The sequence below is a fragment of the Falco biarmicus genome, chromosome 2, assembly GCF_023638135.1.
Source record: "Falco biarmicus isolate bFalBia1 chromosome 2, bFalBia1.pri, whole genome shotgun sequence".
Taxonomy (NCBI): domain Eukaryota; kingdom Metazoa; phylum Chordata; class Aves; order Falconiformes; family Falconidae; genus Falco; species Falco biarmicus.
In genome coordinates this window covers 77,410,396-77,426,030 of record NC_079289.1, presented here as the reverse complement: position 1 = coordinate 77,426,030, position 15,635 = coordinate 77,410,396, and the positions used below count along the sequence as shown (strand labels likewise).

The 15,635-nt window shown below is 36.3% G+C and overlaps 1 protein-coding gene across 1 annotated transcript in view; it reads right to left on the bottom strand.

The window, feature by feature from the left end:
- The window catches only part of DYRK1A (dual specificity tyrosine phosphorylation regulated kinase 1A), an 87,804-nt gene that overhangs the window by 50,653 nt on the left and 21,516 nt on the right, over positions 1-15,635 (bottom strand). The window contains exon 2 of the mRNA XM_056327566.1: positions 6,646-6,722. Coding sequence (XP_056183541.1) covers positions 6,646-6,655 — 10 coding nt within the window. The 5' untranslated portion in view covers positions 6,656-6,722. The remainder of the gene's footprint in view (positions 1-6,645; positions 6,723-15,635) is intronic.

The following is a 15,635-nucleotide window of genomic DNA, read 5'->3' as shown; positions in this document are numbered from 1 at the left end:
GCCACATTTAAGTTAAGCCACTACTAAGCTTGTTTAGTGCTAGGGCTGGTCAAAACTGATGAATTTAGGGTATTCTGTCTCCACAGATAGCAAATCCAAATAAAGCTTTTGCTATGTGCAATTAAAGATTTGCACCCTAGGATGTACTTTAGGAATGCAAGACTTCAGATGTGATTCTTAGAAAGCTGTAAAGGAAGGGCAAGCTCTTGAAAGACTGTTGCCTGCTGCTGAGTTCAAGGGAGGAAGCTTCCTCTAGACACAAACCGATGACCTTCCCCTAAGAAGCACAGGATAAGATTCACTTCAGAACCCATCCTCACTCCCAACTTCACTCAAAAACCTCCCAATGCAGGCAGACAGTATTGCTCTAAACACAGTTTGCTAATAAAAACACACAAAACAGGTCCAAAAAAGCTGTCTGCTATACAATATGATGCATAAGACAGGAATGCTCACACCAGCAAACACCTGAGCAAGTAAGTCAACATGATATAGCACAATGCCAGGACTGTATCAGCAGCTCTAAATGCAGTCTAGCCATCCTATTACTGCCTTACCCAAGAGAACCTTTACTTTTCATTCATAGACCGAACACACTGACACCACAGGGGCTTTTTCATTACAGCTGCTCACTTGATGACTTTAAGGGCTGTAAGAAAGACTCTGTATTTGTAATGTTATGTTTAGTGTAGATCTCGGGCATTCTCAGTAGACTGACCAATAATTCTGGAAATGTATGATTTTTTTATAATAGGTGAGATTGTAATGCTTAATCTGAATTTGAATTTTTTTTGTTCAAAACCGATTTTTTCTTGAGTCTAAGTGACTCCTTGCTCCTAGAAATAGGTAACAAATAAATTTCAGCCTCGCAATATAGCTGCTGGAGCTCTACTATTCAATAAAAAGAAAGGCCCTCATCATTTAATATTCTGTTGAACAGTACCTCAAAAAAAGTTTTTAAGAGGACCACATAAATCTCTTCTTTCAAGCATTACGTAGCAACGTAAGACTTTTGAAAGTACAAAGCTCCTCTGAATCTCTTATCTTGATGGTCCGCTGAGCTGACATCTCAGTTCCACTAACACAGGAGAGGGAGACTCAGCTGCAGTGGCTGGAGCTCTGTGTCCCCTTGCTTTCCCTGTTCTGAAGAAACAAGCTGCTGTTGACTATTGCCACCCAACACCCTATAAGCCCTCTTATGAACAGCCTAAGAAAGAATATTTCAATTACGTCTGCAGCAAAACACAAATGATACTTCCAGATATGAAAAAAAACCCCCAAACCTCAACAACTATTAACTGGGCTTTCTACAGGAATTCACGCCTAATTCTCTTAAGTGAAAGTCAATTAAATAAAAACAGGGGTCTCAAGCTTTTGTGGTTTAGATGCTCCAGTCTGTTCCTGAATAAGAGAAGTCACATTCTCCACCAGGCTGCACTTCCATGCCAAAACCCTGGAACAGGATTTTTGTCATTTGTTTCTTCTTAGATGAGGACTGAGGCTGAAAGCTTAAATCTTCAATACCACAGGTACTAAGCAACTCTGGAGGAGGGGAAAAAATCCCTTTTCTTTTAAATAGGCAACTTCTTCTAAACATGTGATGCATGAATCTAACTTTAGCTGTCCAGGTTTTCACATTTCTGATCTCAAATACAGAAAGTAGAGCATTAATCTAGTCTCTTGACTTCAAGGTTATCATTCATTGAGGTCAATGACTCCATCTCTGAAAAGCAGAACTTCCACTTTCAACATGATAACTGTTGCCCTTCAGTAAGCAACTGTGTTCAACTCATTCCTTACTGCTTTCTCACAACTGCTGACAATAAAAAGGTAGAAAGACAGCATGAACAACTACTGCAATGGGAGTCATCTATGTAAAAATAGTGATTAACCCTAGAAGCATTTATTCATGCAAAGCGCTCGTTAGCTTCCTATATTTATAACATCCACTACGTATGAGCAACCTTGTCTCTTACATTATTTCCTTGGTGTCTTCTGTTTATGTTCTACCTGTTCATCTGTCCAGCCAAGACCTGAATATCCAACAAAAACTGCCTGTAATGATACAGGCAAATATGTGAACAAGTTACTGATGGACAGAATCAGTCTACTTGGAATGAAAGTCACCAACCAGAAATAAAAGCAAAACCAGCCCATACTGTCCTTCAGTATGGAACTAGCACATAGGCCAAACATTTGCTCCTTTACAACCTACTTCTGGCTTTATGCCAACAACATACATCTCAAAAGACACTCCAGGTATGCAATTACTTAAGTGGAACCATAGACAGTACAGTCATCATTTCCAGAAGATACAGGTAAGTGATCAAAAGTGATGCCCCAGTAAGTTTCTGGAATTCCCTGGTAAAACTTAAAGTAGCTCTCAACAAACTAGTGCAAAGGCCTATCAGCAGATCAGGTATAATGTAACACAGATGAACTTCAAAATGCAGAGCAGCAATACTGGTCACAGTTTTTTCTGACTACAGAATAACAGAGTTTTTTTGCTTTGAGTTGTGGGGGTTTTTTTACTACTGAAACATATAAAACCATTCTTCAAAAGATATGAGAGACATGGCCCGATTCTAAATTTTCTTTCTTCTCTTATGTAAAACTAACACCTGAACACTCACAAGACTATAAACTCAACCCAACCCAATAACTTCCCAGAAGTCTTTATTTTTTGTTATATTTTACTGAGCAATGCAGCTGGGGTGGGGTGGGGAAGGCAAGTATCCATGCAAGTATTTACTATTTCATTGTTCTTGCACTATTCTTAGTGAGTAGTATTGGAATGGCTTTTTTCTTTTCCAAACATGAACAATATTATTTAAAAGTTAAGAACAGTATGATCACTTCCAATGCTTTAATCAAACTTGAATACACCATTTTCAGATTTTGTATCACTTGCTTGATTCTCAGCATCTGTGGTGCATTCAATGTATTTTCATGATGAAGAGAAGAACTTGGTATTACTATTATTTTGACCTGTTTTCTACATTCAAGTATACCTATGAAAATGTGAATGCATTAAAAAAAAAAAAATTCTAACGTACAACTGAAGATGAAATAACCACCCTACACTTCTTTTTAATATTTTTTACATGATCAAACCTCTTGATCAGTTTATACAAGAATAAGAACTAGACAAAATTGCTATAACATTTACATATATATGTGTCTAACACATAATTAATAAGCTACCCTGTTTCCATGCTGCCCTTAGTTATGTAGAAATGTCCCAAACAACTGTCTTGTGGGAGATCTAAATCAGGAGGAGGTATCTGTTATGTTTTAATATAAAGTGCATCATTATCAAAAAGCAGTTCAGAACATGCAGACTCTTTTTTCCTTCCCTTCTGCTTTCAAGAACAATACTTCCAACAATAACTGTTACTAGTTAATCTCCTCTGAGAGGATCAGCATGTGGTGTTAAGGAGCGGATCCTTCTGGAACTTGTACTTTTAGTTTAGTTGATGTATACTAGTCTCTTATACTCTCAACTGAGATATGAGTCCTTTCCTTACAAAGGTTAAGAAGAGCCAAGAAGCTTTAAGCTCTTCAAAAGCTTAAAGATCAGACAACCAATTATTTTTAGTTACTTATTCTTAGGCTGCAGCTAACTAGAAAAACTGAACCCAAAATCAGAGAAGTTCTTTCTTATAAAACCAACCCATTTTTATAAGGTAGCCTCCACAAAGAGGAGAAAAACAAGTACCAACCAACCACACAGCAATACTACGTTTAACAGAGGCAGGCCAGATGTAGCAATCACTTTGAAAACATAAACTTTTAAACACAAGATGAATCTTTGTCTGTAAATACACAGCACAACCCTAAATTTGATGCTACTACACTATAAAAAGTAAACATTTGCTAGTATGATTATCAGCATAATAGCTACAACCATAATGGTGGCAACAGCATTGGCACTTACGGTTCCTTCTTCTCACAAAATGTCCTGGAGAAACTGACTTCCAAAGTACAAAGAAGTAAAAAGAAAAATTCCCACTCTGAAAATACTTTTTAATCACAAACCACATTCTAAGGCATTAACTTTGTTATCACATGTATTTGTAATGCACAAGCATGTCAGATACATAAAATTAGTTTCTCTTACAATGAGCTGAACCCCTAGCTTTGCTTTTTGCAGTTTCACAGAAAAGCAGTACAGGTCCTGTAAAATCTACAAGTTAACAAGACTGACAAAAAGCAACTATTGAAAGTCTTTCAGTTATTCAACCAGTACCTGAAAGTGCCCTTCTATATATATATCCTACATATCATAGGTGCTAAGAACAGGGCAAAAAGACAAGTCAAATACGCTGCAAATTTGTTTTCCTGGTTTGTCAAATTAGAAAGTAAGAGTCAGTATCACCATTTCTTTGTATTCTCACTTGCTGGGGGGGCGCGGGGGAGGGAGACAGTGTACATTAATACATTTCTGTGTTTTCACCTCAAGTGGTGATCTAAAATTCAAGTATTCCAAGATAGAAAGAGTGAAAAAATCCTCTTCCTCAAGAGGATTGTTTCCCCGTTACGCTCTGGTTAATTTTAGGGGTTTAGAGTAGGTCAATTTCCAGTGAAATGAAGTGATGCCCATTATAACAAATAATTTATTTACCCTATAGAAGCTTTCATTCTTTAGCCAAAGGTTAGACGTTACCAGGCATCTCTGATCAGTCAGCCTCTGAAGCCAAGCCTTGTTGAAAATGCAGAAGAACCATCCTCAATAACCACAAAACCTTTAAATTTCTGGCCTGAGCTCTCATCAGCTACTTTGAACTTGAGAAAGATACCAGCAGAGGCATCATATGACTCTTGCTGTTACTGTATTACAAAATAATCACAGTACATTTTTCATTTTAAGGCATGCAAATCATATTTATTCTCAGAATCTCAGCATACTAATATTGGTTCTCCTAAAAACCAGGAAACTGCAAATAAACCTTACTTGTCTGACTTCCAACTATATGACACATCAGAAGCCTGGAAGTCTTTGTCAAGGTACCACTGGTTTTCACTCTGTGTTTATCATAGGACTTCTAAATAAAGAACAGGGGCCTTAGAAGACAGAATTACTACTTGAAACACAAAATCTTGTATACATTTTTATTCTTTAAGCCTGTAATTCTACCTCACCATCGTCAGAATTCCTAACCAATACTAAAAGTACTTAAGTTTTAAATCAGATTAATGTATTACAATATGAAACTTAATTCTCTCAAAGAGTGTAAGATACATAAGGTACTATTTCATAATATTATCTCTCCTTTCAGTTGTGGGATGAATACTTTTAAAGCTTTCAAACCATCTTCTCAAATATTTAAGTCGGGTGATGTTTTAATGTGCACTGCAACAAGCAAACAACCTACAATGTTATCAAATGCAATGACTGCCTACTAGACAGAACTCCACAAATTTGACAGGACATCAAAAGATTCCATGTTGAGACTTTAAATGCTATTCCTCTAGATTTATATATTTCAAACAAATGAAATATCCCTTTGGAATATTTTTTTCTTTCTCCTCTTCTTTGCCTCACCTAATATTATAATTCTTTAGACTGGGTTTTACTTGAGCTATCAACTTACAAACACTGAACTGAAATGAACGAATGTTTAGTTTGCACAGAATGAAATATCCACTTACAGCATCTTGGTCTTAATCCAACATGCTCCATGTAAATATACCCTCTAAAGCTGTTTATGCGTGAACAGCTGATGCAACTGAAAACTGTCAATCAGGAGATGATCTGCATGCATACCTAAATCCATCTAGCTTTTTTTCCAGCCCCAAGGATTCATGGGTTTTAAAGCTGAACAAGCAAACAAAAGATCTGTCTTGTGTAATTCACTGTTACAGGCCTCAGAATGTAAGTCATTGAACTGTTCACTACTTAAATAAGGGCATTTAGGTATAATGAACTACACCACTACACTTATTCTCCTGTACAACCTAAATGTTAATCATGATTTTTTACATCAAAATATTAACCATATTTCCAGCAAAACAGTATCACTAAAAATAAGCTATTTAATCTGCAAATACACTTGGCACTTACAGTATTTTGATAAGGAAAAAAATGGAAGAACTTCCTAAAACATCCATTTTAAGAGCGGCTAGTGAGTTTCAAAGATGTTTAATGATCCTATCCTTAGTTCTTCAGAAATCTTACAATAACTGGACATAAACATGTGGTAAGGCATAGCTATTAATCTGTTACGCTCTTTTACAGTTGGATCTGTAACATTTCTTTAAAAGAAAGTTAATGAATGACTGAAATAGTGTGTCACTAAACAGGTGACATACATCTGTTGGCAAGTGGGGAACATTAAAAGAGGGTAATAACAAACAAGACAAGACTAAAACCAGTACATTTAGTTAGTATCTTTAAAAGCAAACACTTTTTTTACATAAACCTTTGGAAACAGAATTTCCATTCAAGGAAACCTTTTTCTTCCTGGACAGTCGCAGAAGAGTTTCAAAGGGCAGAGAAAGATTTCAAAATTTTGCAGGTTCTTACATATTCTATTAAGGTTGGAACAACATAATTTTGGGGGTACAGAGAACAAAGTAGAAACAAAAAGTAGATCAAGAACATAAAAAATATTCCCTTCTAAAAGCACTTGAAAATAAGATCACCTGTATGCATCGTCTTCTTTCAAGTCTCATATCATCCTGCGGGGGTGCGGGGGACAGGGGGAGTCCAGTAGCAAATACTGCAAAAGAAAGAAAAAAAGTAGTAAATGTAAATCTGAACTAAAAAGATACCTAAACAGACATAAACCTCCATTCTACTAGATACACACAGAGCTTCGTTCAACCCTAGCTGTCCGGTACAACCAGAGGTAAACCAAGGAAGCTATAACAGAAAACAAAGTTTTCCAGCTGTAAAAGTAGAGACAAACATTACAAAGACTATCTTTCACTGACATCTGTTACAGAAAAAATAATTATCTAAGTGTTGAAATTTAAGTTAATCCCTGAAATTTCAAATGTTCGTTGAACAGTTCTGAAAAGGTCATCCAAAAAAAGCTCTTCTCAAACCTACAACAGTGAAATTATTGACAGTTACCCGTCTTTGTAAAGTCCTTAAATATGTGGATTTTTACAGAAACTCAGGCCAATATTTATAAAAAACAACTGAACTTCTGCAGGATTTTACCAAATCAAGCCATACCAAATCTCCAACAGAAGTTAAGAAGTGGGATCATGCCCCCCTCAAAAAAACAAACAAAAAAACCCCCACCCCACAACTCTCAACAGCTAACCAACTCCTGGTCAAAGTACTTTTCAAGTATTTGCTTTTCACTTGTTCTCCAACAAAATATCATCAGTACACTACAACCCATGAAAATATCAAAATCACTTTCAAATTACTGAGAATTTTAGAACTGCTGCAAATTACCTAACAGCTCAAATTGTAAAGTCTAGATTATTACTATTTAAACAGCTCCTTATTTATGTAATTCCAAGAAAGTGTCCAGCCTAAAATGCACTTAGATACAGCAATTTGAGCCGAAAATGCTGCAGTTCATTTCTTCATCAACAATGACTGTTCAAGCACTGCATATACCCTAAGCCCAGCTAGCTTCTCTGCCACCACGCTGGCTTCTTCTTTCTGCCACTGAAATGTGACATGCACGCACAGACACAGACACAAAAGGGAGTGGTGTAAAGTAAATTTTGAGACATGTAGCAGCATATGTTGCAGTGGTTCTATTGTTATTTTATGAGCAGGTGATTTCTTGCTGTCATGCCTCCAAAAGATGGAAGGGGCAAACAGAAACCAGCCACCCCACATCATGAATCAACAGCCTTCGTTCTTTTATTGCTGAAGTTCCACTGAGATCTAGAATGTCACCGCCACATCCACAGTAGCCATCAGCTTAGCAAGGCCAACGAGTACCTAAGGCTACAAAAGATCTTTCAAACTAGACACTCCCATGCCTAAATCACTTCAGTATGGATAAAATATTCAGTCTGGTACATACGCTAAATCTATACAACACACAGACACTGTACCTTGCACTGAGCTTAGTCCCACTAAACTAAGCAGAGGCAGTCACTTGTATTCAAGAAAAAGAAAAAAAGGAAGGAAGAGCAAACTCTTCTCTTCTTTACACTAAAGTCCCTGGACTTAAACAAATGATAAATATCCTGGAGCACCAGATATGTCCAGCCTACATGGGTGTCTTACAGCTACAAAGCTACAGTCACATTTCTGAAAGCTCTCTGTGGCCAAGAAAGCTTTATTTATTTATTATTCTTAACTGCAGTACCTATGGACACCAAGACCATAGAAAGCCTTTTCCAGTAGTAGCTGCAAGGACTGAAGGCATCACTTTTATCTTTACCACCTTGTAGCTCAAGTACAGCAAGGATCACCTCTCATTTGCATCAGAGTTGTACAAGGCCAGTTTCAATACTAAGCCAGCTTAGTTGAAACTATCAACAGTTTGAGCAAACCTAGCTGGTTTTCAGCCAAAATAGATTGTAGAGCATTCATACATTGTCTTCCCAGTTCTACAATGGGATTGGTAAGCTCCAAAAGCAGCACGTTAGCACATCTCCCATGCTTCACAACAACCTAATGTTATCAAACCCACTGCAACGTTAGCAACATACTACACTCTTGTGGGCAACAGACTGACAACCTATTCCAAACTGTAAGAAGAGAAAATCAGTTGGTAAGACCATACTAACCAATAAACAGACTGCCAAGCGATAGCTACAGAATTGGAAATCACACAACTGATTTTGGCAAAGTAGTAAAGCTACTTCATATGAGAAGCTATGCTTTTTGCTGACTAGAAATTAATCTACAATATTTTAACACCACTTATAACACTAACCCTGAAAAAGTATTTATCTTGCAAAAACTTCAAAGGTGTAATAAAGGAGAGACTGGAAAGGTAACACACACAGATCTGAATTAGTTTAGAACTTAGAAGATGACATTTGAGCTACCAACAATAAGGAAGAGTTGCTAATGTAACTATAAAGTCATTAACACTTTATTAACAAAGAATCAATGCATCTGCCCACTTCATAGCTAACTAGCAAAACATCTTGATCACAAAACAACATGTTTCTTAAGTCTCCTTACAGTTCTCCAACAATTACCACATTCTGAAGAACTGGACAACTAGTGTGGAATTAAGACCTGGAGCAAAAAGGCAGCTGTCTACTGCAGCACTGTATTGAAGGGATCCGCAAAGTAAAAAGTAACTCTAAAACATGAATAGCCAACAAAGACAATGAGTTACTCTGATGGTAACACAGTAACAGATACACAATCTAAAAGGGTAACATTGTAAACTTCTTTTTTTCTCTTTAAGTTGAAAGAACCAAATCACATGGAATAGCTGTGAGGGCAACACACTGAACTTGCTAACTGAGCATCTTCTGTTGTGCCTCTGCATTGCCAAGTTCTTAAAACCAAAAGGCCTTTTACACAGCCTGTACAACGGCTTCCTGGTTTAGATAAAAAATTGCTAAAAGGAGGCAAGAACAAATCCCACCCCTCACACAGTCTGTAAGATCATTACTAAAACAATCCCCTTAGTAATAACATGTACTGGGCTTCAAGAACCCAGTTTGATCTGCTTACTGGTATAGAACAGAAGTAAATTGGAAATAAAGGAGTAGATGAAGGAAGAGACAACAAAAAAAGATGTTGAGAAGTAAATGATTGAAAGTGGTATAGCAAACAAAAGAATAAAAGCTGATGTCTTTCATTTAAAGAAAAAGAGCCTTTCTTAGAAATTAACTGTGTATGAAGCTACCATGCTAAAACTTCACCTCATGCTTTTACTTCCTATTTTAATTACCATTGCTTTCTACTCCTCATCTCTTCTACCCACACAATGCTCCTCTGATCTCCTCAAAATACAGATAATGGGATTACCTATCAAAAGCAACTCCACATTCATGAATAATTTCAAGCGTAGAGTTCAGCTTTACTACAAAATGTTCAGTTAGATAAGACAAAGATGCTGAGCTCATGTTATCCCATGTTACACTCCACCATATTATAAAGATGGTGACTGTGAAAAACAACGCTTTCACGTGCCTCGTGACTTTTCCTTAAAACATAAGCCTAGTTTGCCTGTTAGCCTCTTCGAGGACTGTTGTATTATTCCACCATATTCCTTAAGAACATCCACTCCTTCCTTCAATTCACTCAATATCAAAGTTACGTCAACAGGTTCACTGTAAATCAAAGTTGGTTTCAGAGCAATCATACTTCTAAACACCTGAAAGTTTAAAGGCAAGAAACATTACTAACATCTCTCTGAGTAAGTTTCATCATCCACCCCCATTTCTCATTTTTGTGTTTGCCTGGATATCAATCAGATCGTGAGGTTTTTTGCAAATGGGAGCAACTTTATTACATATGAACACAGTAGAAAGCCAGTTCAGCTGAATCTAGATGCTGCTGAGCAGTAAGACATTTTTTTTAAAACTATCATTTCACAAACTTAAGAATGTAAGTCATATGTTTCATATTTAGTGTGTACAGCAGATATTAATTTAAAGCATCTAGAGCTAAAAGATTCTATCCAATTCTATCCTATGCAAGTTTGCAAAGTGTTGAAGGCAACCATCACAAACACCTTGAAAGAATTTTCACTACAGTTTTGCTTTAATTTTGAGCGTATATGAAGAATTCATTCTGAAAACTCTTATTTCGTCATGGAAAATCACCAACAGCACACCCATGAGCTTGAATTAAAAGAAACGTCTGCTGGGGAGGGTTTTCCTTTTTACATTTTACTAATTATAAGACTTGGTACATAAGATTTATTTTCCTTATTATCACTGTACTGTCAGATTCAATATTGCACCTTTTGCAAACTAATCACAACAAAGTTCTTCAAGTTTTTCCTCTGTGAAAAGGTTATTTTGTAATTTCTAAAGTCATACTCATGAAGTACCAGAGAAATCTCTGCCTATCTCATGACTATACATACACACTGTTGTCAGAGATGAACATAATTCAGGTCACTGACCTTCGGTAAATGCAGGCAGGCCTGTTGCTAGCAACATAAAATATGAATACTTAGAATCAAAAATATTTTTTTATTTACCAGGAAAAATATCTTGAGGTATACACCATTAAATTGAGATTATTAACATACTGGAGTATAATGGATCTAGACACCTATGAATCTATACAATAGCAATTTCTTAAGCTGTTATTATTCTGCATCTCAACAGCCTATTCTTGAAACTATGCAGAATCAGTGATGTTGCTTGATGTAAGATATACAGGGCAAAATATTCACTAAATACACCAGATTTGGTATATTATTTAAAATACTGCATAATAAAATGTGAAGTAAAAACACTACTACTGGAATTTAAAATAAATCATTCAATCAATCTCATAAGGTGCTACCATTTGTCAACTTTCAGGACTAGTTGCTTGACACAAATGAGGAATTCTAAAATCATTGTTTCTACAGCACCTAGCACATACAGTGTGTTTTGTTACTAGGGAAAATCCCATGTGTTTAGGTGTAAAAATTAAAATACATCCTAAAAACAAACACATGTATTTACTGCTTCTGTCTGCTTCTGTTCTACTTAGTACCAACAGATGTGATGTTATATATAAGAAATAATTCACAAGAATGAAAAGAAAAAAAAAAAAAATCCAGCCTACTTCATATATCCAATATACAAAGCAGAACACAATACAACATCTCAGGTTCACCCACAAAACCACATATTTAAAATTAAAATCAGGTATGTTTCAGCATGAAAACCTAATATATCGCTCTACTTTTATGGTCACCTGCATGTTTTTATACCTGATACACAATATACTGAGTACTAAGCAAAACACAAGTAATTTGCAATCGGCATCACATTTAGCATGTTCCCAAAGAAGTCACAGATGCACGTCTCCACATTTAAGTGCTTTGGTATTGTGACAAACCTATTAGCTGAATGTTTTCACTGATAGGTTTTAAAATTCATAATTCGGTAAGAAAAAATAATACACCCCTCTTCAGTTTAGTTCCTGTATTCAATAGAACCATGAGCACAGTCACCTTCATATTTAAAAAAGGGAATGTTAACATTTTGGGAAGAGGCCATTTTTGCACATGACTGGTTTCCAAGTCAGGGTGAAAAGACAACAATCAAAACTGATACACTAGACTTCACTGATAAGTGAAGACTTCATCGATCTTAAGAGCCTGTATTATACTTTGTATTCCTAATGATTTTAAATGCACACTGCTAAACTAGAGGACTATGCTAGTTTCTAAATCAATATTTGCGAGATGCTTATGAAACAACTACATCTGAACTGAAACACATTGTACCATCGTTTTTCTGTATGTAAAATTATTTTCAGTGTTCCAAAAAGCACTAGTTCCTCTAAAAAGAATTTACTGTGAATGACTAGTTTCGCTCTTACGCTAAATTTACAACACGTGATGCAAGAACCCATCCTTTAAGTGTGAAAGCATGTACAAGCAGCTTTACTGAAATCACAAAGTTTCTCACCCAGATTCAAACCTGGCAAAGACAAAACTACAGTTGCAGTAGAGCAAGAATTTCTTTTCAGCAGCAGTACTGCTTAAGCAGCCTATATCCTTTCCACTGCCACTTGCTTGGCCGAGACAATGCCACTATTACAGGGCCACTCAGCAAATTGTATTGGGGAACTGACCCAGGTGGAAGAATAGGGAGCAGGACAGAAGACCAAAAAAAAGAAAAACCAAAACCCAAAATCAAACCAAACCAAACCAAAAGAACACCAAAAACCTCCCCACTATTTTTTATCCTGCATCAGTCTTCTAACCTGGTCCACCACAGATGCATAGCAGCCTGGCAGCCGGAACAAACAGCTGCAACAAAAAGAGGCTTCTTAGGCAAATATTGGTGTCAAAACACTAAACAAAGTGCACCTAATTTTACCATAGAAGGACCTACATGGTGTCACACCAGCAATTCAGTAAGACTTCACAGTACAATCTGAATCTCTGAAATACCTGATTTATAACATACAATTATTCAAACCTATCCTCTTTATGAAAAGAAATGCTTAACTTCTAAAATGTACCACTTTCCTCGTAAATGAAGGAGCTGAATAGTGTAAAACTTAGACTTGACCCATACAGCCAGACACCCTGGGATTTGTTTTTTAAACATTTTCTTGTTCATGTGAACCTCACAATAAAGCCTATGGGTTTAGGAAGAATTAAACTGACTCAACTGCTGGAGGGAGAGAGACAAGTGCCCCACAAAATAATATAAAAGCTAAAATACTTGAGATTTTTTAGATAACATGCATGTGCTTCTTTTCCTACTCATTGACTAAAAATATTAATTTTAGAAGCACAAACTTAAAATATTTTTCAGTATACTGACCATATAAGGAACCACAAATTAGAGGGGGGGAGTGGTTATTTTTTCCAGCCACTTAATAGTGTCAGCCAAAACAGATGTGTTACCTTTCAACAATTTTGGAACAGCAAAGTCAGGCCACTGTATTTACATTTCTCTCCCTCAACCAAAAAGAGGCAAACAGATACTATAGCAGGAGTTGCCCATCCCCTACACTATGAGCTAAAACATTCAGAACTGTTGGATGGCACTGAACTCTTATATGCAAATACTTGTTACTGTACTGTTTAATGCCTCACTGAGTAAAACCACAATTACCGGAGTCCCATTTACATGATTTTTGAAAGTAATTCTACCTCAAATGAAAAGGAAGGATATTTATGAAAACGTATTTTTTAGTTATTTCTATGTCATGTTACGAAACAGATGTATGTAACAATTTTTTTTCACATTAACACAGGAGGTATCCTACATATGACTTCCTTAAAAGGTGGCATCTGATAAGCAACGGTATTTTTTTTCTCAGAAACAGAGCTGATTTACTTAATGTTAAACATGAACTACACAGTAGCATATAAGTAGTCATATTTCAAAGTAGAACATCCATGAGGGCTATAAACTAGTTTATCCAGAGTAATGTGCTCTCACAGCTGTCAAATGTTTTTCAGAGCTGAGATTCTTCTATAGATGTCCTCAAAAAGATTGATCATTTCATTTACAAAAAATGTTTCTGTTCCTTGTGGTTGGGAAAAGAACTTTAAAAATGCAAAGCAAAACATATGCACTATATATTCGCATTCATCAGTTTAGAACTTTAGACCTAAAAATTCTCAAGAGAGTATAACCTTCCTGCTTCTCCCTGGTTTTTTTTCAGCCATAACGCAAGCAAGCAAAGAATCAAAGAAACACGTAAAATTTCCATAGAACATCCAAATATCACTCAATTTACAGACCTTTACTACAATCTTGGTATTACTACAGCTCACTATTCTTCCAATCCAGTGGTCACTAACTACTACTTCCATTCTTTGTTATACCCTTTTACAAAACAGACTCTACTTCTCAGAGACCTGGCAAGAGAGGGTACTCCGATTCAGATGCAGCTACTTCAACTTTTTAATCCTAGTCTGGATTCTGGACAGCGCTCATAGTGCTCTCCAGACAAGAAATGCGTAGTGAAGTGCTTTTACTTCTGAAAAACTGCAAGAGCTCAGACACACATCATGCACACACACATTCTCACTACATATATATGGGAGGTAAGGGCAGCTGTTCTTCCCTGCAAATACAAACTATTTCAACTGCAATGCCTTTATACTGATGAAAATATAAGATTTTATTTTTTAACAGGTGAAGACAACAGTTTCTGTCCAAGAGTTTGCTAAAAACAACTATTAAAAAAAAAACGGGGGGGGGGGGGGGGGGGGCGGGATTCCAACAAATGGAAGAAAATAAAGCTGTCATGCTGTCATCTGAATGGTATTTTCACAGCCACCAGGGTTTTAAACAAAATATTATGACACAATCAAGAGACTTCAGCTTTCTAAGTGAACCATCCTTATCAAATTCAGATGTTACTGGATTTTGACATCATTACTGTTTCCTTGTTTTAACTGTTTAGTTTTTCTTTTTCCCTGTTAGTTCTGCCCTGAAGCATGACAAATTCCGTATCATGCTGCAATGTACATGTAATAGGAGCCAGAAATTAATAAATTCATAATTATCATCATGTTTCAGTAAACATTACTGTAACAGAATTGATCAAAAACTGAGAGAATGTAAAAAACTTACTCAGACCACAACAAACTCTGTTACAAAAATACTTTATATACGTATACAGATTCCTGTGAAATGATCTGTAGAGCTGCTATCATATGTCTAAATGAAGTAAGACTACTTCTCCATTTCCACTTTGGCAGCAGATAGTTCTGACATTGCTTTCAAAGACGATCCGTAAGTTACATACTTCAAGTACATTTATAACAACTTAATGTTCATTGCCCTGATACAGTAGTACCTTTCATCTTGAAGACTTCCAAAATATTTTAACATATTGAGATATGCACACCTATAGAGTCTTCCAAAATAAAAACTGTAACAAACCAACTGACCGCACACAACTGCAAAGTGCTGGATAGCTCCGTAAATAGACGGTATTTATTTATAAGACTTCAGGGAAGTGGTTTGTTTCAGCCACACACTGGTTTGTGTGCCTTTTAGAATACTTTTTAACCTTTTCAAACACACCATGGACAAACTGCTGTTTA